Source organism: Rhagoletis pomonella, unplaced genomic scaffold, assembly GCF_013731165.1.
Source record: "Rhagoletis pomonella isolate Grant_MI unplaced genomic scaffold, Rhpom_1.0 Rhpom_scaffold_00008, whole genome shotgun sequence".
Classification (NCBI taxonomy): Eukaryota; Metazoa; Arthropoda; class Insecta; order Diptera; family Tephritidae; genus Rhagoletis; species Rhagoletis pomonella.
Window position 1 is genome coordinate 11,184,874 of NW_023458562.1, and position 22,090 is coordinate 11,206,963.

The following is a 22,090-nucleotide window of genomic DNA, read 5'->3' on the forward strand; positions in this document are numbered from 1 at the left end:
TAGGGCATTTCGAATTTGATAAACTTCGGCCCAAAATTTTACAGTTGAGTCTAAATTACTCCAGGTATGTAACGTTAACCGTTGCCATTGCATCTCTATGGATGTTATTTCGTCGGCATTATATTTGTGTTTTTGTTGCTGTAGTTGAACAAATACTTTTGGTTTAATTACTCTTAATGCATTTCCAACCGAAAAAAGGAAATTTTTTTTAGTGTGGCAATATTTGTAGGGAGGCGTTGGCGTAATTCCTTTATTAAAGTGATAATAAAATAGCGACCATTTTCTCGAATTATTTTCTCGGCTTCGTGGTCAAAAGCGTTTGTGCTTACTTTTGTTTTTAAATACTCTTCAAAACTGTGATAAAACTGAGGAAATGGAGCAAGGTATGGTTCCAACGGGGAGCATATAGGATCAAATGTGTCCGCGCTAATAACCACTAGGGAGCATAGATGCGAAAGTAAAACATTGAGTTCATTAAATATCTTCATTGGGTCTGCATTATTGCTTTCGAACAACTTGTTTACTTTTTGCACCTGAAAATTAGGCAAATAGTAAAATCGGCTAAAAACGGCTAACTTTTTTTTACAAACCGGCTAACAAATCGGCTACCGGCTAGATCGAATTTTCTCCGGCTAGTTGCTATCAAAACCGGCTAAATCTAGCCGGAAAACGGCTAAAATGGCAACGCTGGTTGTGAGGGTTATAATCCTTAAGTGCGGCCACAGGCCGCCTACGCAGAAAGGTGTTCTCTGCAAAAGGTGTTCAGTGCCTTTTCTTCGCAACACAGAAAGAGAATTCTACGTTGTGAGGGTTATAATCCCTAAGTGCGGCCGCAGGCCGCCTACTCAGAAAGGTGTTCTCTGCAAAAGGTGTTCAGTTCCTTTTCTTCGCAACACAGAAAGAGAATTCTACGTTGTGAGGGTTATAATCCCTAAGTGCGGCCGCAGGCCGCCTACGCAGAAAGGTGTTCTGTGCAAAAGGTGTTCAGTGCCTTTTCTTCGCAACACAGAAAGAGAATGCTACGTTGTGAGGGTTATAATCCCTAAGTGCGGCCGAAGGCCGCCTACGCAGAAAGGTGTTCTCTGCAAAAGGTGTTTTTTTATAATTATTTTACATTAATTCAATTTTTGTAAGAACTATACAACATATATATAAAGTACGTATACCAAATTAAAGGGAATCAAATTTCCTATTAAATGAGATCAAAAGATACATCCATCCGTTTTTAAGAAATCTTGATTTCAAAAATTGCTTATTTTGAACTTTAACCTTTGATAATTTTTGTTGTTGTGGTTGTTTGCCCAAAAAAAGAAGTATACCGATTAATCAAAATTCTAGATATAGATCATATAATAGGAATTGTTTTAGAAGTCCATATAGAGGTAGATCAAAATCTCGTGATAGTCAAAATTGGTTATGTAGATACCATTACAAATTTGGTGATAAGGCTCAGAAATGTCAACAGCCTTGTGCTTTTTCTAAAAACAAAAATTCGCTAAACTAGAGTCATCCGGTGTTGTGGCGGCAAACAATGGAAATTTAGATATTACCACACGTCGCCTATTTATTTTTGATAAAACAAACAAACTAAATTTTTTGATTGATAGTGGAGCAGACATTTCTATACTTCCGGTAAAAAAATTTCCTCATACAAAACGTTCTTCAGATATAATACTTACTGCAGCCAATGGTTCAACGATTTCAACGTATGGTAAAAAGATTTTAAATATAAATTTAGGTTTAAGACGCGAGTTCCCATTTACGTTTCTCATAGCTGATATTGCGAAACCTATTATTGGAGCAGATTTTCTTTGCAAATACGGTCTCTTAATTGACATGAAATGCAAACGTTTAGTTGATCCAGTAACAAGTCTTTCGGTTAACACGGTTTCATGTGTTTGTAACATTTCGCTTCCAAAAATTTTCGTAGTAGAGAACAAGTATACAAGATTGTTGAAGGAGTTTCCTTTTTTGATCGCTGAACCAGATTATTCGAAACCGGTTTAACATTCTACGGTTCACAGACCTTTTACTGAAGGAAATCTGCCATTCTCTAAGCCAAGGCGCTTGGATCCGATTAAATTTAAAGTAGCCAAAACTGAATTCGATTTTTTAGTGAGGACAGGGATTTGTAGACCTTCAAATTCTTGTGTAGCATCTCCACCGCATCTTGTACCTAAAAAAGAACTGAATGACTGGCGTCCTTGTGGTGATTTTGGAGACTTAATGTTGTGACTGTACCGGACCGTTATCCTTTACCTCATATTCAAGATTTTAACATGAATCTCAGAAATAAGTATATATTTTCGAAATTAGATTTGGTAAGGGCCTACCACCAAATTCCAATGGCAGAAGAGGATATCTATAAAACTGCAATAACGACACCTTTCGGTATGTTTGAATTTATACGAATGCCTTTCGGACTAAGAAATTCAGCGCAAACTTTTCAAAGACTTATTAATGAAGTAGTTAGTGGTTTAGATTTTGTTTTTACATATATTGATGATCTATTGGTTGCAAGTGAAAATGAAGAACAGCATTTTAAAGATCTCCGTATACTTTTCCAACGCCTAACAGAGTACGGGTTAAATATCAAACCAAGTAAATGTACTTTCGGTGTAACAAGTGTTGACTTTTTAGGACATAATATTTCTGGGGCAGGAATTAGACCCTCTGATGAAAAAGTGATAGCTATTCGTAGTTTTGAACGTCCTAAATCTATTAAACAGGCGCAGAAATTTATAGGCATGGTTAATTATTACCATCGATATGTACCAAAATTAGCTGAGTTTACGGCAGTTATCTACGATTTAATCAATCGAACAACTAAGAAACGTGACAAGTCCTTAATTTGGGATGACACTACTAATAAAGCCTTTGAATGTATTAAAGAAAAGTTTGCGTCTACGGTATTGTTAAATCATTTTAACAAAGATGCCAAACTCCCTTTAAATGTGGATGCGTCTAATACGGCAATTCGTGGTGTCATACATCAAACGTTTGATAACAAATCAGAGCCACTAGCTTTCTTTTCTAAGAAACTTTCTCCATCCGAGGTTATGTACAGTGCATTTGACAGGGAGTTGCTAGCTATTTATTTGAATATTAAACATTTTCGCTATCTTTTAGAACGACGACAATTTACAGTTTTTACAGATCACAAGCCTTTGATATATGATTTGAGTTCAAAAACCGAACGTAGTGCGAGACAAACTAGACATATGGAATTCATTGCACAATTTACTAATGACATACGATATATTTAAGGATAGGAGAACATTATAGCTGACACATTATCTCGAGCTTTCGAAGTTGATGCAATTAAGGGTACAGAACTGAATTTCAAAGTTTTACAAAATGAACAAGAACAGGACGAGGAACTTAACACATTAAAATATGGAGACACATCACATAACCAGTGTTGCCATTTTAGCCGTTTTCCGGCTAGATTTAGCCGGTTGCGATAGCAAACAGCCGGAGAAATTTCGATTTAGCCGGCAGCCGATTTGTTAGCCGTTTTGCAGAAAAAAATTAGCCGTTTTTAGCCGATTTTGTAATTTGCCTTGTTTTCTTAAATTTCAAATATGTATATATGTTTCCATTTTTGACTAAGCGACCCAAAATCTGTTAGAAATGGCTACTACCCTTATCGTGGAGAAAATTTTCATGTCAGGCAGGGTTGTATGAAATTGGGCCGATTTCGCTTATTTTTATTTTAAACGAAGAAGGGATTTACTTCATAAAATGTTTGTTATAAATCTCTTAGTTTTAAGTGTGAAGTTTTATTCGCCAACTTAGAAAATAAGAAATTGTTTCACTGTTAAGATACTTAAGATGCGTTTGTGTTTGATATCATCTTCCCAGATAGCGCATATTCAATTCTGCCTAAATTACAAAGAATCATTTTTGCCCACTCCCAAAGGTTTAAGGTAAGGGAAAATTGATATTTTCAAGCACTATGTACACATATGTATTTTTTTAAACAAACTTTTTGCTGAGAACTTATTTAAATTCCAAAAACCGAATGCCAACTTGAATTAAAGGAACCAACACTGAAGTGAGTCAAAATGAAAATAAAAGAGCACAAATTTTTATGTAAAGCAAAACTCTCTGGGAATCCTACGAGACATCTGCCGGTCATATGACCGGTCATCCAAATGGGAGATCTGCAGTCTTTTGACATCATATTTTACATCAGAATTGAAGGGATTTCTGAAAAATCTGACCAGTTCTTTTGTGTAACTGTGATTTTGCATCCCTTGTCAACATATGGCCTCGGTTGATGTTAACTTAAGGTCGTTGTTTTACTGCCTTAAAATTGAAGGGAAATTTTTACAGCGTTTTTTATGTGTACTGGTTTCTATTTGAGTGTATTGAGAATCGGTCAGTCTGAAAAGGCCTTGTAGGGAAGACAATAGGTTTGTTCATCGAAAGTCCAGCGGGTATTATCACTCAAAATATCAGATAGTAAGAAAAAATGCTCCCAAATACTCCCTCATGTAGAGAAACTTGCAATTTTCTATACGAACGCAAATTTGCAAGTTTCTCTGCCAGCTTGTGTCCACGGTTGCATTTCAAACAAAAGAAATTTGTATAGAATTTTTAAAATTCTTTCAGAGGGGCAAAAAACAGGATCTACGTGTGTATATCTTGTCAGTCCGACTTTCTTCAACATACGATTCAATTTCTTACTCTCTGTTGAGATTGCATTCCGATTAAGAATATCATTGGAATTAACTAAATTAATTATATTAAATTAATCATATGTTTTTCCTAATTGCAAATTCTTGCTGGCAAAATTTTTTCCGGCTCGAATTTGTAACTTCTCTCCAAGAAATAGTCATTTTAATCGTGATTTATTTAAATAAAACATGTGAAATTTAGTTGAAACATTTTAGCCGTTTTTAGCCGGTTTTATTTGCCAATTTAGCCGGTTCGTCCAAAAAGTTCTGGCAACACTGCACATAACCTTAAATTAATTCAAATTCCACTTTTAAATTTTAATATTTGGTGTGAAATGACAGGTGAGAATCCTAGGCCATTTGTTCCAAATTGTTTACGCAAGACAGTGTTTAATATGTTACATGGCATTACACATCCTGGTACAAAAGCTACACGTCGTCTAATTATTAAAAAGTACTATTGGCCAAAAATGCACAAAGAAATTAATATTTGGTCAAAAGAATGTATAAATTGTCAAAAATCGAAGGTTAATCGTCACGCTAAATCTCCAGTAATTAAAATTCCGATTCCCAAAAGTAGATTTGATCATATTCATTTAGATATTGTTAAACCTCTTCCTGTATCGAAAGGACATCGTTACATTTTTACAATAGTTGACAGGTTCACGCGTTGGCCCGAGGCATACGCATTAAAGGACATTTCAGCGGCAGTGGTTGCAAATAAATTTTTTAGAGAATATGTTTCACGTTTTGGGGTACCGTTAAAAATCACTACAGATCAGGGTACTCAGTTTATGTCAAAATTGTTTTCGGAACTAACAAAATTGCTTGTAGTCATCACGTTACAACTTCTGCATATCATCTTCAAGGGAATGGTATGGTAGAACGGTTTCACAGGCAGTTAAAAGCTACGATAATAGCTAGAAATGGAATCAACAATTGGTATGATGAGCTGCCGATAATACTTCTGGGTTTACGATCGATGTATAAAGAAAGTATTTCAGCCACATCATCTGAGATGGTTTTTGGGCAAAATTTACGCCTACCCGGTGAACTTGTGGTTCCATCTGAAGAAAAATTTTCCCCAATTGAAGTTTTAGGCAATTTACGGGAATATTTTAAAAATGTTAAATCAAATTTAAGGCATTATCAAAATTCTTATACTGGTGTATATATACCAAAGGATTTGGAGACTTGTAAATTTGTTTTTATGCGTGTTACTAATAAAAGATCATTGCAACAACCATACGAAGGACCTTATAAGGTTGTTGAAAAAAAAAAAAATATTTCAAACTTGAAGTAGATAATGAGGTTCCGATAGACAGACTAAAACCAGCAATCATTGAAACAGAACTAATACCAGAAACAAACACTAATACAATGAATAACACAACATCAAATAAGAAACGAGTTACTTTTATATAACATTAATTCTCTAGAAGGGGGAGTATTGTAGGGTTTGTATTTGTGTTACTGTCGTTTATTGTACTGTGTTAATTTCAATTTTGTAATATAAAAAATTTTATATTTAAGTGATTTTGTAGTTCAAACCATGATACAAAAAAGAAGGTAGTTTCATTTAATGACATTCGTTGTTGTTGTTAACCATTTGACTTTTAATAAAATTATGACATTTCATCAAATTCATGCTACCTGATCACTAGAAGAAATATTTTTTTTTAACCAGAAGATTTTATCAGTACATTCAACGATGTGGAATATGATACACTAGAAAATTATGCCGGCTACATGATTTCGAAAATGGGGTTGACGACTAGGTTCAGAAAGCATGACGAAAGTGTATGCTTACATATCGTCGCTTAAAGTACAAAACCGCGTATCGTCGTTCTGCAAAACCGCGTAATTGACATTTTTTGCCAAAAATGGGATTTGCTCACACAAGCTCTTGGCTCAAGCCTTATCCATTCGTCCTGAAATGCGATTTCTTTGTAAAAAAAGAGAACCTTTTGAAATATGAGTGTTTTTACTCTCTACAAACAATTAATGCAACTGCTATGTGACAGTTGTGCATTTTGTCGATACACGGTTTTGTACTTTAAACGAGGATCTGTTAGTTGTTTATCGGAGGGCGATCTCTTCAAGCCGACTTCAGGTATTTTGCATAAATTAAGAATTTGTGAAATTTAATGATGATGCGTTAATCACAAAGCCAAATTTTTTGCAAAATCTGATGAGAAATGTAAAAGTAAATTTGAACCAAAATATAAAAAGGTTTTATTTGGGAAGAACATTATTTAGAATTCGACTTTTAAATCGCAAGATTGCATTCAAAATAAGAAAACAAAAAAAATAACAGAATAATGCGCGCGTGGTTTTTATTACAAAATGAAAAGAACAGTTACAATGAAGTCTCCTTTAACAGTTTACATTTTAAATATTTTTAATAAAAAAACCACGTAAGTAAAAAAAAGTACCAAGCACTAATAATGGTTTTTGATTTGAAATGTTATTACATTGGTATAAATATGGGAAAGAAAATACTCCGATTTATTGTTTTAATATTATCAAAGTGGCAAGGCCGTTGATAATACTCACAATTTATGAAACTTCAAAAAAGTTTATTATCCGTCAAAAGTTGTTTATTCTTCTTTTTTGTATCATGGTTCAAACATCAAAGAGAAAATTAGCTTACTTCAAAAATTTTTCTTGAGCTGTAAACAACATAATTTCATTTGGAATTTTAAATTAAACCTTTTTTTTTAATAAATTTATATATTGTTAACTTCACCGTTATACTCAGCTCAATCATCTCTATCGATTCCAAATTTTGCAGAAAACTGCAGCAGCATCTCTGTGGGATTGATTAGTTCACTTGTTAATGGAGGCTGCGTGGAGCAGAAACAAAATCATTGTGAGGGAATGCTGTTAATATAAGAATAGAGAAACATTTGGGGAACGGCTTTGCCCTATGTACACAAAATGCAGCGATTCGTCCGAGCTACACTTGCATCTACGCTTCTTGCATCTTGACGGCTGTCGCAACTTAACACACAGCGCTTCATTGTATTAGTTTTTACGCAGTCTTCAAATCAAAAATCAATCACAAATTGCAAATTAACACGATTTAAACTGATTTTTTACTTATAATTCAAATTTCTCTTCCGCTGATTTGTAAACAAAGGTTTATTTACAAGTTACCACAACTGTCAAAATCAGCAAAACCAAAGTAGCGGTACCACTGACGGCGTACAATGTGGCTTCATATACAGACACTAGCCATGTTCCAGGTACCTGACGATTTTCGTGTTTTACAAGATTTACAGGACAAGCTGTTTTCGTCATTAAAAAACCTTATGGAAGCTTGCGACAGATTTCCTGTAACAACCCGCTAATCGTGAAGCCCCTGGAACGCAACTATCATTTCACAAATGGTATGTACGATATATGTACATACAAGATATATTTTTAAAGTACATGTATTATTCCAACTACAAAGCTTAGAATTTTTTAATTTAGCAGTTTGATTTTCTCACAGAACTGTCTTGTCGCATATAATAAATTTAAATATTATCGTGTTGTGGGTACAGTATTCAATAGTGACACATCCAAATCGATGTCAAAATCATGCAAAGCATATAAACTGTAGTCAGTTTTTGGTTCAGTTGGTTTTGAGCCGCCCGCAGCACTTTCCTCAACTTTCCGTTTTGCCGGTGGAAGAGTTGGGGTCTGCTGAACGGAAGGTTCATCTTTTTTTTCCACAGATTTAAAGCCCATGCGGGGCTGTGTTATACGCCGCGTGAATGGATCTGAAATTTTCATGCCTCTATTGGCACGAGCTTCTTCCAAAATGGCTTTTTCTGCATCCTCTACATTTCGTTTTCTATTGCGATCGTTTATATATGAAATAAGACTTATGCTGCTAGAACGTTTTTTATCAAGTTCCGATGCCCTACTTTCAAGCTCGTCAATTTGCTGACCAAGATCTTGTGCTACATCGTAATCTCCACGCAACATCGCTGCATCTCTCTCTTTCATCAGACAAGTCTTTCTCATGGCATAATTAGTCGGTCTGTTTCTAAACCGGTTCTTTTCCTCAATTATTTTATCAACATCTTCATCTTTGAACTCATAATTAAGAGCTTCTTTAATATCCCCTTGTTTGCGCTCAATCGTGTCTACAGTTGGCATGGGCACGTTTTGCTGCGCACATATTTCACGCCATTTGGCATACTCACTTTCTGTAAACTCTTGATTGGAAATAAATTCTAAGCGAAAAACGCGCTCCTGGGTCCCATGCTTAAGCCTCAAGCCTCGATTTGTACGAGTTTTTCCCAGGCTATAAATTTTAGCAGTCTCCACTACTCCGACTATCTCAGCTACCCTGTAAACAGGTTTTTGACCGTTATTGCCTATGCTAATGCGAACAAAGCAATTCATTACTGTGCGCTCAAACATTGGGAGATTAATAAAACGTTCCATTTTGAACCTAGATAATCGCAATTTGTTTAGTTCTTCGCGTGTGCTAATATATACTGGTGATTTTGTTGTATCATCTTCGTCTTCAGATTCGCTAGAAGATTTACTGCTGCTGGCTGAGCGGGAGCGCTTTTCAGATGGTTTCTCGTCATCCGAATCACTACTTCCTGAATCATCTGAGTATATTTCAGAGGCTTTGAGTTTTATAGACGATTTTCCTGTAGATACTCCTTCTAGCTCTTCTTTTTCATCCTCTCGGTCACGCTCCGCTTGCCGCTTAGCCTCTTCTTCCTCTGAAAAATAACACATTGATATATTTCTATATTCGCCATCGACTGTAGAAAAAACCTCTTACCTCGCTTAGCTTTTCCTTCACGTTTAGCTTTTAACATAGCCATGGCGGTACTACGCTTGTCGTCAGTTCGGTTCATTTCCACATTCTTTTTACGTTCTTTGGAACGCTCTTTATGATCTAAATTGTCTACAGCATTTTGGTCATCTACGGAAATTTTTCGAGCAACTAACGTCTCGTCTGCTGATACCGTTGGTTCCCCAACTTCTTGAACATTGGGTGGTAATTTTTCTTCCTCCGGCTCTTTTTCCTCAAGCGGAATAATTTTTTTTTGCTCAGTTGCTTCTTCCTTTTGTTTGGGCTTGGGTTTTCTGGCCACTTTCTTTTTTTTTTCTTTCTTTCCGCCTACTTTTGTGGTCTTTTCCCCCCTTCGAGCTAGTTTTAATTTTCTTTCGATTTCCCAGCGGGTTTTTAACAAATCTCGTTGCTCTATGCGCTTGAAAATCTCAGTTTCACGTTCTTTTTCAGACAACCCATTTAGGCGTTTGCGATCATCCTCGTCTCCCATGAGGTTTTCATCATATCCGTCATCAAATTCTGAATCTGAGCTGCTATCTGTACTTTCTGCGGTTGATTGGGAGTCGGTTGTATTGCTTTCATCTTTATCATCGCTATCTGAAACTTCTCCCTCTTCTCTGTTGGTAGATTCTTTTTGCGATGCGTCTTTTTCTTTGTGGCTGTGATTATCTTCTAAATCGGAAGAATCTGATTCCTTATTGACTTTTTTTATTCGTTTCTTTCCTGCAGTGGATGTGCTTGCACCCTGCGCCCAGTCAGAGTCCGAGTCAGACTCGGACAAAGCAGTTGCGCTATTTTGAGTTGAATTTGTTTTCGGCTTTTTCTTTGCCAAAGACAATAATTCCTAATAAATAGTTTAGAAGTTAATTCACATCGTAATAACATTTCCAACAAAAAACAGTCTCAGGTTTTTTAACTTCATATTCTTACCGATTCGAGATTAGACTCATTATCACTAGAGTCCTCGTCAGAGTCTATTAAAGCCTGCTTTCGACGCTTGCCCATTTTTTAAAAAGATACTCCACAAATTTAACTTTTTAGTCGCGAGAAAACAAATGACGGCAATAAAAAAATACGAACACTTCCCTAAAGTCAAAATTTTAGCGAAGATTTTTCAATGCAATGTCTGGTTTAATCGATAACAACATTGTGACAGCATTGCTAACTTGGGGTTTACACGAAGCAGTTTTGCGGATACGATAGCAATTAGGCCCGCCTACTCAATGTCTGGTTAACACTAATCTGCAGTTAAACAACGTTATCGACGTTACCGACACAGTGTTATATGTAAGAAGTTGAAGACGTCGATAATTTAACTGAAGATTAAACTATGTTCACATATCAATATTATCACAATCAAAGCTCGTATTTTAATCACTCCGTTTACACAGGCAAATCTCAGATTATTAGCCGTCAAATTTGTTGGGCTTGTTATTCTCACATCTCAAGGAAAGTTATGTTTCTTCTCTATGCCACCGTGATCACGTTTTTATGCTATAATAAGCAATATAAATATATTTTAACTTAACATTTTATTAAAAATACCTTTACAAACCTCTTTTCCTTGCTAGCGTACATTTTGATTTACTTTTACATTTGGCATTTCTCCCCTTCTTCGCAAAAACAATCGATAAAACTAGGATGGACACCGAAAAGTTATCGGTTTAATCTGAGATTATTTTATAATTACAGACTAACAAGGCATGAACCAAAAATACAAGATCACGCCTTCTTCTTAGTAGCCCGTTATAATCGCATTTAGTAAAAAAGTTGAGCGACTTTGACATTAGCCGTTTGTTTACATTTGTTCGTTGTTTACAATTTGGTGGTGGCTCTTTACTGCAATTTTCTTAATTTTCGCTTGTGTGTGTGCACGTGTGCACACATAAGGTAAAGAATAATTTAATACAACGAAATGATTTACAGAAGAATTTGCATAATAAAAATGATTATTTATGCGTTCAACAATTACGCGTTTTTTTTGTTCTCTTCGTTGTTTACTTCTTACAACAAAGATGGCGTCGAGATTTCAACAGCTAGAAAATAACTTTTTTCTTTCTTTCGGGAAGGCGTGATCTTGTGTCTTTCGTTCATGTTAATAAGGGACGAATTGTGTATGGCTAATCTCTTGTTATAATTACAGATTAGGGTGTTAAGCTCGAAAATGAGGATAATCTACTTATATGTGAACCTCGTATTAGTGTCAACCAGTCTTTGAGCAACCGGCCCTAAAGCTCATGCCAGATAAAACTTTGTAGCTTTGCGTGACATTTATAACTTTGCCAGCAAAGCGCCAGACGCAAAAGGTATGCCTCAATGAACGCCAAGAAATCAATTTTGCACTGCATTTCTACTCTTCAAAATTGCTGTGGATTTTAGTTATTTTGCTTTAAAATTATCAGCAATGTAATTGAGTTTTATGTTTCTGCATGAATACTCGAATTTGGACGAAACAAAATAAATATTAAACCGGCTGATTGTCAAAGCGCGCAAAAAGATGGGAGTTGGCCATCTTTTCGCTTCGCGCTGCAGCTTCAATGATCTATGTGGTATGCTTTGTGCATTTTCATACAATTCATCTCATCTGTCAAAGCGAATCTGTCACGCAAAGCTAAGGAAAAGTTTTATGTGGCATCAGCTTAAGGGCCGGTTGTTCAATGTCTGATTAGCACAAATCAGAGGTAGAAGCTCTGGTTAAGCACAACTACTGCTTTATCGATAACATGTTATATGCATGATGTTGAAATCGTCGATAGTGTAGTGGTAGTGATAACCAGACATTGAACAACCGGGCCTTAATCTGTTCCTTTAGGGCCGGTTGTTCAATGTCTGGTTATCACAACTTGCCGGTTAAACATCATTATCGACGATTTCGACATCATGCATATAACATGTGATCGATAAAGCAGTCGTTGAATCTAACCGGAGCTTCTACCTCCGATTTGTGCTAATCAGACATTGAACAACCGGCCCTAAAGGCTCTGTTATGCATACTTGGCATTGCATGCACTGCTATACCATTTTTACGTAGAAATCAAAAACCAACAGACTTTTACGTATGTAATGCTGTGCGTTGGGTAACCGCTTACACGCGAAGCTCATTTAACAGATTCCTTATGTGACAACGCTCAAGCAATGCCAAGTATGCATAACAGAGCCTTAAGTGCTAATTTACACACGGCGATTTTTGTTGCTGCAACTCGACGTTTGCAGGAGAGAGCGTGACGAGGAAAGAAGAGGAGCACCGATTTGCTCGTGCTCGGGCAACACGCTTTGTGCTCTCGTTCATCTGTGTCAATTGAGTTAGCGGTTCACAGCTGACAACAACAATTACATACCAAAAAGTCGCCGTGTGTAAATGAAAAGGGAATACGAATAATCGCGTCGACAAAATTTTAACTGTATAAACACAGATATACCAGTCAGATTTTAGTGGCGAATCGATGACGGCTATAATTGTGTGCTTATTATGGGTTTTTAAAAGTGTGCTAGTAAGGGCAAGTTTTTCAGTGCTAGTTTAAACTTAGATTAAGGGGCGGTTACTCAATGTCTGGTTAACACTAATCTGCGGTTAAACATCTTTATCGATGTCTTCGACTCCATGCACACAACAGGGAGTCGGTAACGTCGATAATGATGTTTAACCTGTAGTTAGAGTTAACCAGACATTGAGTAAGCGGCTCTAAGTAAACTGAGTTTAAATTGAACAGCTAGCTGACATCTGATTGGCTAATGGATTAGTTTAAACCAGCGTTTAAACCACGGCCGTGCACTGAAAGACTGGCCCTTAGACACATTGCGCCGAAATTGACAGTCACCATATTGCGCCTGACGAAGGGTTAATCTGGATCAACTGCAGTCAATTTCCGAGAAAATTAAGATTAACGAGTTGATCCAGCAGCTCGTTTATGTAATGCCTGGATTATAATGGAAGTAACGGAACGGAGTGAACTGTCACTTAATTACCTATTGTATGGGCAATGAATTCGAACGATTATAATGCACCTGAACGTAACGTAAAATGGAAACATCTAAAACCAATAGATCCTTACGAATTCGCCGCGATTTGTTACGATTCGCCCCGTGCATTATAACCAAGGTATAACAATTCTCAACCAAGGCGAATTGAGATATGAATTTGCCGCCCTGCTAATTAGTAGTAAAGAATGACGTATATTCTCTACCAGAAGAGAAATAATCAAAGCGAATTTATACAAGGTGGTGTTGTAAAATCAGCTGATTTATTCGCCTTACTTGTATTTTGTTTTCGCTTTTACTGATTTGACAGCAGACCCATCAAAAGCAAAAACAAAATACATGTAAACTTTGGAGCGAATTGAGATTTGACATAACACCCTCCATACAAAATACATATGGTTGTCGTTGTTGTAATCTAAATTTGCCAGTAACACCACCTTGAATAAATTCGCCTTGGAAATAATCGCTAGAGAGAGAGGGCAGGAACGAGCTACAGATCTACACTGCAGTCTGTCTATGCCCTAACACAGCTTGTTTATCATAATTGATGGAACGTGTAGATGTGTAGTAAGCCTAAATAAGGCAATCCTGCAAAAGTGTAATCTTCATTCACCTTATAGTGCAGTGTCGGGTTTTATTGTTTTCTAAAGTTCGAGGATTATTCTAATATATCAATTTAATGGCTTTGATAGCACAAATAAATGCACCTGAAGAAGGGTTAGTCTATACGGCTAATAATACAAAGTTGAAAATTGGGGAGCAGCTTATTGGAAAAGGAACTCTATACATAAGTCAAAAGTAAGCGGTTGATATTGGTATTTGTAATTTATGTAAATCGAATAATTTTTTTTAGTTTTTTAGGTTGGCAAGGAGAAGGTATGAACGAGGGAATCTCTTTACTATGGAAACAAATTAGCATACATGGTATATCAGCAAATCCGTGTAAATGCATATATTTTATGCTAGACCACAATCTTGAGTGGCGCGGTGTGTATGATAAAACAACGCGAGCGCCTGAAAATAATCATAACGGCAATGCTGAAGGAGTTGATGACGGTGTCCCAATGGAGCAACGGCTGGATAATGAAAATGATGAGATAGACGAGGGCAACGCTACTGACGACGAAGACGAAAGAAATGATGAACAGTTAACAGAATGCTGGCTTATTCCCGACGATGCAAACACTGTTGACATCATGTTTCAGGCTATGACCGAGTGTCAAGCACTCCATCCTGATTCAGCAGACAGTATTTCGGAGGAAAGTGATTTTATGGATGATGAAGATGGCGAGAGCTTTGATAACGGCCTTGGTCCAGCTGGAAACAGTGGTAGGGACTACGCCGAAGACGCTCAAGGTGGAATGCGAAACTTAAATCTAAACGATGATGAACGCTTTGCCGATGCAGATGAGTAGTCATTTAAAATTAAAATAAAATAAACAATAACTCCATTTGATTTTTATTTAACAAAAATACATATGCGTTTCTTAAACATCATATCCCCGGCAAACCGAAGTTCCCGAAATCTTTAGGAGTATCTCATTTATTTAACGGTTTTTTTAGGAATCTTCAAAGAAAATTATGTTAAGTGGTTGACACGAACTCGTATAGAAGTTTCTATAATTTCATTTTAGAAAATTCGACTAAAAATCGGATGAGATCTTTACGAATCCTTACAAATCTCTACAGTTCCGAATACTCTGAAAAAAATTTTTTGCAAGCTCGTTACCTTAATATAGAAAGGTCCTTTCTGACATCGTCGCTTTAATACAAAAAGCCGTAACTAACTAAAAATTCAAAATTTACTTTAATTGATTGATACACTTCAGGGATACATCGTTTTATGCAATACAAAATTTTAGTTAGTCACGGCTTTTTTGCATTTCATCGACGATGTGAGGTATGGCTTTTCTATATTAAGGTAACGATATATACTTCGTGTAAATGGTACATAGTTCTGTATAAAATTGCGTTTACATTAACAATTATTTTCCTTGGCTCCAGATTTACACCTTTTCCTTTCGATCTCTGCAATTAACTCTATATCAGATACATCCCCTGAAAGCTATAATGGAATTGGATACATCAGCTACGAAAATTACATTCCTAATATAGTTGAATATAAGCCTGTTCCAGGTACTTCAGGTTTTGCCAAGAATTTAGAGCATTTTACAGGAAGCTGTTCCCTTAATTAAGGTTTTTTAATAACGAAAACAGCTTTTGCTGTACCACGTACAAATCCTGGGACAGGCTTTATATGTACATACCTCCTCGGATATGTTAAATATTTGTACAGCTTGTTTGTATGCATCCGCTTTACTTGGTACTTTATCATAATTCCAATAACAGAATTTTGCGAAGTAGCCGGTTGTATAGAAATTGCGTGTTAGATCAGTGTTCAAAGAATTCTGTGACTCCTGTAGTACAACGCCCGTATGTGTTTCTGGCACTTCAATTATTCGTCCTTTCAAAGGAAAGCCACGGACGGCGTTTGCTATAATTCCGCCTTGTTCTGTCCTTGTGTATGAATTAAAATAATTGTGCACGTCAGCTGTACCGTCTCCATTTACTTTAGCTGGCAAAAAATGCAAATCCAAAGGTTTAGTTTCTAAACTTTCGCGCACTTGGAATGTGATAGGCATTTCCATGATACAAAAAAGAAGGTAGATTCAATAAACAACTATTGACGGATAATAAAATTTTTTGAAGTTTCATAAATTGTCAGTATTATCAACGGCCTTGCCACTTTGATAATATTAAAGCAATACATCGGAGTATTTTCTTTCCCATATTTTTACCAATGTGAGAATATTTCAAATCAAAACTCACAATCAGTACTTGATATTTTTTTACTTACGTGGTTTGCCCCTCTTTTATTAAAAATATATAAAATGTAAACTGTTACATTGTAATTATTCTTTTTATTTTATAATAAAAACCATTAGTGCATTATGTTGTTATTTTTTTCATTTTCTTATTTTGATATACAATTTTCGTTTCTTTAATCTTGCGATTTAAAAATCGAATTCTAAAGAATGTTCCTCCCAAATAAAATCTTTTTATAATATTTTGGTCCAAATTTACTTTTAAATTTCTCATCAGATTTTGCAAAAATTTTGGCTTTGTGGTTAGCGAATCACCATTAATTTCAACAAATTTTGAATTCAAAATTTCCAATGTATGCAAAAAACTTGAATTAGGCTTGTACAGACCGCCCTCCGATAAACAGTTAACATACGTATAATTTTGATCACTTTCTTCATGCGTCCTGAAGCCTAGTTTTGTCAACCCCATTTTCGAAATTATGTAGCCGGCAAAATTTTCAAGTCCATCATATTCCACATCTTTGAGTGGACTGATGAAATCTTCTGCTTCATGCTCTTCTGCGAGCTACTTAAAAAAATTAGAAATCAAATAAAAACGAAAGGGTAAGGAGTTTACCTCGAGTTCTTCTTCTGCGAATATTTCAATATCGTTAAGTGGTTTGAAAACATTTTCACTGAGCAACTCCTCTTCAAATTTAAACATTACTTCACTTGAAGACTCAACATTTGTTTCCGTGCTCAAAATAGTTTCGTTTCGCCCTAATAAAGTTCATGCATACATTTTAGAATCTTTATGACAACAACAATAATTTCTTTAAGTGGTTAAAAAATTACCTAGAAGGTATGATCGAAATCTGTACTTGAATTCGAGAAGTGACGGATGGTCATGCAGCCCTCCTTTCATATATGTTCAATAACTTCACTAAACTTCACTCATTTTCATACATTTTTGTTTACTTTTACAAAAAAAAAAAAATATTATCTCTGGTGATCAGGTAGCATGAATTTTATGAAATGTCATAATTTTATTAAAAGTCAAATGGTTAGCAACAACAACGAATGTCATTAAATGGAACTACCTTCTTTTTTGTATCATGGGCATTTCGGTCGCTTTTTTTTTTGATTATGGCAATTGTCACAATGACATTTAGGGCCGGTTGTTCAATGTCTGGTTATCACTACCACTACACTATCGACGATTTCGACATCATGCATGTAACATGTGATCGATAAAGCAGTAGTCGTGCTTAACCGGAGGTAGGTAGGTAGGAGGTATGGCATTTCGTCGCTATCGCTAGGCGTCAGAAACCGTTCCGCCCAACGCTTTTGTTTAGGTATGGCAGTATAACATGTGATCGATAAAGCAGTCGTTGTATCTAACCGGAGCTTCTACCTCCGATTTGTGCCACAGTATAGACAGTAACCAACCAACCTTTTTGGGTTGTTGTTGTAGTAGTCGTTGTTGTTGTAGTTATATTCACTCCTGAGGAAGGCACGGGGTTGTGTGCTGCTATTTAATGGCCTTCCTCAGACTTTTTCTTAGATTTCAGGGTTGTGTGCTGTACTATTATTAGATAAATAAATTTAAGTATTTGTCAAATCGTGATTTTATTAAAAGAAAATTACAAATGGTGTTGAAAAACCAAACAAACGCTCGTGCGAAAGCTCTATTTTTGTGTATTGTTAAAATTTATACATGGCGTACTTATTCTTTTGTGGACTTTATGTTACTTGAGAATTTAGACAACGTGCGACCTGCCAGGTTCTGTTATCAATATAATTAACACAAGCTTTTCCGAGTGGTTGCCTTTCAATAAAAAGAATAAACAAATATTCGTAAATAAATTGGATTTATTTTATAACTGACAACAAACCTACGCTTTTTGTTCTTTTCTACATTTTAATTTTGACTCCTTATACCGCCAACAACTTCATATGTACACATATTTACAAGCTGTAAAAATTTTGCGTAGTCCCACGAGCTAGGTAAAAACTATGGCATTCGTATTCACAACGAGAAATCTCAAAATTTTTGTTTGGTCTTCCCAAATTTTCTCTTTTTAATCAGTTGGCAAAGGCCCTCAGTGGCAGCGCTCCGAGCGTTGAGATAGTAATTTCATGTCAATTAGTAGAAAAGTTCCATGTTGAAAAAAACTGTTTATTATGGCGAGAAAAGTTTACATTTCTGCTGTGCCAATTCGTAACTTTTTACTGTTGGAAATTTTTGACAGTTGCTCTGGTTCAAAAGAAGTTGAGCAATTAAAATCAGAAATTATACAAAAAAGACTTGTCTTTACCGACATTTATTCTTCTAGAACTAAAAGCCATGAATTTATTAGACGCCTTAGTAATAAAATCAAACCATCAGGCCGGGTTGAAAATTTTCTTTCACCGCATAGTTAACAAAACTTAACAATCCGTAGTACTTTTCTATCAATTCGCAAATGCGTTTAATTTAAATCGTTTAGAAAATGCGTCATTTATGTATACCATTTTATAAATTTCGTTTTACACTATACTTTTTGAAACTATTTGGAGTTAATTATTTTTTGTTTTTTAAAAGCAACCCTGCATGCTTGGAAGGCGTGTGTACCAATAATTTCATCCCTAGCGTATTCATCCCCGAGGAAGGCTGTCGCCAAATTCCCAGAAGGTTGTTTACTGGTTATATTGTGATTTGCTAATCGGACACTGATCGTGCTAATCGGCCCTTATCGATGAGTTATATTTACAGCCCTATTCCGCCACACTGGCAAAACTCACCGCGATGACAATTGATATAAAAATGACAATTGCAGCTTTTTGGTATTCGCAGCAAAATTCAAAAGCTCGAATTGTGCCAATTGTCATTTTTATTGTCATGATCTTCTGAGCAGGTGACAAGGCAAAAACATATGTTTGTGTTGAATTAAAAAGTGCGACGATTTAATAAATTTGTGAAAAAAATATAAAAATCAACTAATTTCAATGGCAGCACAAATTATAGCCGTGCTTGTGGAAGACGAGTGCAACGACAATGACCAAATCACGACAATGAAGAATGAGCAATTGTCATTCTATTGCAAAACCGGAATAGTTTGTCCCAGTACACTAGGACATAGTAAAAGTATGTTCACATATAAATATTATCTCGGTCAAAGCTCGTTTTTTAATCACCCGTTTACACAGGCAAATCTCAGATTTATATCCGTACAATTTTTTGTGCTTGTTATTGTCACATCTCAAGGAAAGGTTATGTTTCCTCTCTGTGCCACCGTGATCACTTTTTTCTGCAATATAAAGCAATTTAAATATATTTTAACTTAATATTTTATTAAAAATACATTTACAAACCTCTTTTCGTTTCTGGCGTAAATTTTTGTTCACTTTTACATTTCGTTGCCTGGGTAAAAGATAGACGTAAGCGTCATACGTATGTACGTGCGTAACATACGACAATCTTTTACCCAGCCGACGATTGGCATTTCTCCTCTTCCTCGCAAAATTAAACAATAAAAGCAGGTTGGACACCGAAAAGTTATCGGTTAAATCTGAGGTTATTTTATAGTTACAGATTAACAAGGGACGAATTTTGTATAGCTAAACTCTTTTTCTAATTACAGATCAGGGAGTTAAGCTCGAAAATGAAGATAATCTACTTATATGTGAACCTAGTAAAAGAAATAGTATGAAATTACAGGAAGTCGTTCCCGTACGCAAGAATTTCTCTCACTGGGAACACTTTTGAGCGAGTAAGAGAGCAACTCTTCCGAGTCAGAAGTTACAGGATTTTGCCCGAGAGTTTTCTTCCTGCAAGTTCATTCAAAGTGTCAAACGATAGGCAGGGTTGCATTTGTAAACAAAAGCAGAACGCGGTGCGATCAAAGATGGAAGTAAACAACAAATATTTGAATATGTACGCAATTATTCTTAATTGCATAGTTTTTAATAATTATTTACTGATTTTCAGCCAAATCAGTGTTCTACCAATGACATGTAAACAAACCGACTGACGTTTGTGCAGGAAATAGTGGCTTTTGCGTTCTCGTACACTTCTGCATCTGTTCCCATTTTACTCCAAACGTATTGTGTACTTTCAAGTGAAAAATCGAAGTAATTCGTGCGTTCTATAGTAAAAAACGTTTTATTTGTAATAAAAACTTTATAAAAATGTCGTGTCGTGTGTTGAATTGCAGCAGCCGTAGGGGTAAAGCCCCCAAATGCAGTTTTTTTGTTGTTTCCCCGCGTCGACGCCTTGGCCAGAAAGTGGGTAGAGTTCTGCCGGCAGGAGAAGGCATACAATTTAGACACTAGCAAAAGTGGTTGTATATTTTTTGTTAACGTTGTGCTTAATTTGCTATATTCAAAGATGGCTTGAGAAATTGGTTAATCGTGAAGAAAACACGTTTTCTCACTGCAAATTCACAACTGTCAACTCATTGTTCTTCGCCATATTCTTTGTTTACCCGTTGCCACAAATGTCATTCTGCGGGAATGCGCAATCAATCTTGTATTCTATCGTTCTTGGATGGTTTTGCAGATGGTAAAAAAGTTATAATATATACAAAATACGTTTAAAATATTTGAAATCTACTACTGAATAAGGTTTTTTGTTGAAAACTAAGTAGTTTATATTTAGCTACGATCTATTATAGCACGAAAAATTGTAGTTGAAAAGGCAAGTTTATGAAAAGGCATTGATGAGTGGCAACAACAAAAACAAAACTGAGGGCACCAGTAATCACCAAAATTCTGCGTATACAGACTGCGTTTAAGTATACGTTCTACGTTCTTGGCTAATTTCAGCTTGAGTATCTACATACATATATGATTATTGGAAAACATAAAAGTTTAAAGTAATACTTAAGCTGAAGTCAAGAACGTAAACCTACCGGTACGTAAACCCGAGTCAGCTGACACGATCTGTCTTACCAAAGCGCCATGTAAATGAAAACTCAACACCGCAGAATTTTTCTGTAATTGTAGCCCGTAGCGCAGAAATCTGCGGAATTTAGATTTTTCCGTGTCAGCTGATTTGTCCTTCTTTAGATGGTTGCCACTTCGTCAGTTTTGCAGATGGTAAAAAAGTTATAAGTTCCTATTCAAAATATGTTTAAAATATGTGAAATTTACTATTGAATAAGGATTTTGTTGAAAACTAAGTAGTTTATATTTAGCTACAATCTATTATAGCACGAAAAATTGTGGTTGAAAGGGTAAGTTTATGAAAAGGTATTGAAGAGTGGCAACCGTGTAGTAAGCAACACTGAGGGCTACAGTAATCGACAAAATTCTGCGTATACAGACTGCGTTTAAGTATACGTTCTGCGTTCTCGACTAGTTTCAGCTTTAGGTTTGAAGTGGTAGCTTATAGTAGCTACACACGACGAGCATATCCGACATGCGCACATGCTCGTCGTTTGTAGGGCAGTTTGCGCGCATGCTCGCCAAAAAGCAAAAAAATTTGATTTTCAGCGAGCATGCTCGTCGTTACATAAATATTATCTTTTAATCTACTACATTGCATGCAAACTTAAATGTTCAAAGACTTATATATAAAAATTCAATTTACTTTTTATTTTTCTTTTTAGTTTATTTACTTATAATTTCTATTATTTTTTTCCATCATTAAACAAAGGAAAAAGATACTATATATTAAATTAGAAATGTACTAAGTACCAACACTTTTTAAGTGATATATTGAATTATATTCTTAAACTTTCAGTCTTTCTGACATATTTTAGCCCCTTGGGGTTTCGTTTTGAATTCTAAATCTTTAATACGTGTATATGTATGTATGAATAAAAATAACTTAATTT

At 35.7% G+C, this 22,090-nt stretch overlaps 3 protein-coding genes across 4 annotated transcripts; 1 reads left to right on the forward strand and 2 right to left on the reverse strand.

Annotated features, from left to right (window-relative positions):
* Positions 1–8,063: 8,063 nt before the first annotated feature.
* LOC118744178 (RNA polymerase-associated protein Rtf1) lies at positions 8,064–10,604 on the reverse strand. The gene is made up of 3 exons (XM_036476981.1): positions 10,420–10,604; positions 9,475–10,333; positions 8,064–9,412 (listed from the first exon to the last, which is right to left on the reverse strand). The coding sequence occupies exons 1-3, from the start codon at positions 10,492–10,494 to the stop codon at positions 8,211–8,213; spliced, it is 2,136 nt and encodes a 711-aa protein (XP_036332874.1). The 5' UTR covers positions 10,495–10,604; the 3' UTR covers positions 8,064–8,210.
* Positions 10,605–14,038: 3,434 nt separating this feature from the next.
* LOC118744179 (methylosome subunit pICln) lies at positions 14,039–14,918 on the forward strand. The gene is made up of 2 exons (XM_036476982.1): positions 14,039–14,265; positions 14,321–14,918. The coding sequence occupies exons 1-2, from the start codon at positions 14,147–14,149 to the stop codon at positions 14,880–14,882; spliced, it is 681 nt and encodes a 226-aa protein (XP_036332875.1). The 5' UTR covers positions 14,039–14,146; the 3' UTR covers positions 14,883–14,918.
* LOC118744180 lies at positions 14,915–17,435 on the reverse strand. Of its 2 annotated transcripts, none has more exons than XM_036476983.1 (3): positions 17,395–17,416; positions 15,735–16,109; positions 14,915–15,532 (listed from the first exon to the last, which is right to left on the reverse strand). In XM_036476983.1, exons 2-3 carry the CDS (start codon positions 16,107–16,109, stop codon positions 15,446–15,448), a joined length of 462 nt encoding a protein of 153 aa, XP_036332876.1. In that variant the 5' UTR covers positions 17,395–17,416; the 3' UTR covers positions 14,915–15,445. The 2 variants fall into 2 exon arrangements, with proteins under 2 accessions (XP_036332876.1, XP_036332877.1); XM_036476984.1 differs by having other exon boundaries at positions 15,464–15,556; positions 17,395–17,435.
* Between the last annotated feature and the right edge of the window lie 4,655 nt (positions 17,436–22,090).

Coding starts and splice junctions, on each gene's coding strand:
- LOC118744178 (XM_036476981.1), bottom strand. CDS start 10,494: ATGGGCAAGCGTCGAAAGCAGGCTTTAATAGACTCTGACGAGGACTCT. Junction 10,334..10,419: donor ATGAGTCTAATCTCGAATCG/GTAAGAATATGA, acceptor ACTATTTATTAG/GAATTATTGTCTTTGGCAAA. Junction 9,413..9,474: donor TGAAGGAAAAGCTAAGCGAG/GTAAGAGGTTTT, acceptor GTTATTTTTCAG/AGGAAGAAGAGGCTAAGCGG.
- LOC118744180 (XM_036476983.1), bottom strand. CDS start 16,109: ATGCCTATCACATTCCAAGTGCGCGAAAGTTTAGAAACTAAACCTTTG. Junction 15,533..15,734: donor TATTTAACATATCCGAGGAG/GTATGTACATAT, acceptor ATTCCATTATAG/CTTTCAGGGGATGTATCTGA.
- LOC118744179 (XM_036476982.1), top strand. CDS start 14,147: ATGGCTTTGATAGCACAAATAAATGCACCTGAAGAAGGGTTAGTCTAT. Junction 14,266..14,320: donor ACTCTATACATAAGTCAAAA/GTAAGCGGTTGA, acceptor AATTTTTTTTAG/TTTTTTAGGTTGGCAAGGAG.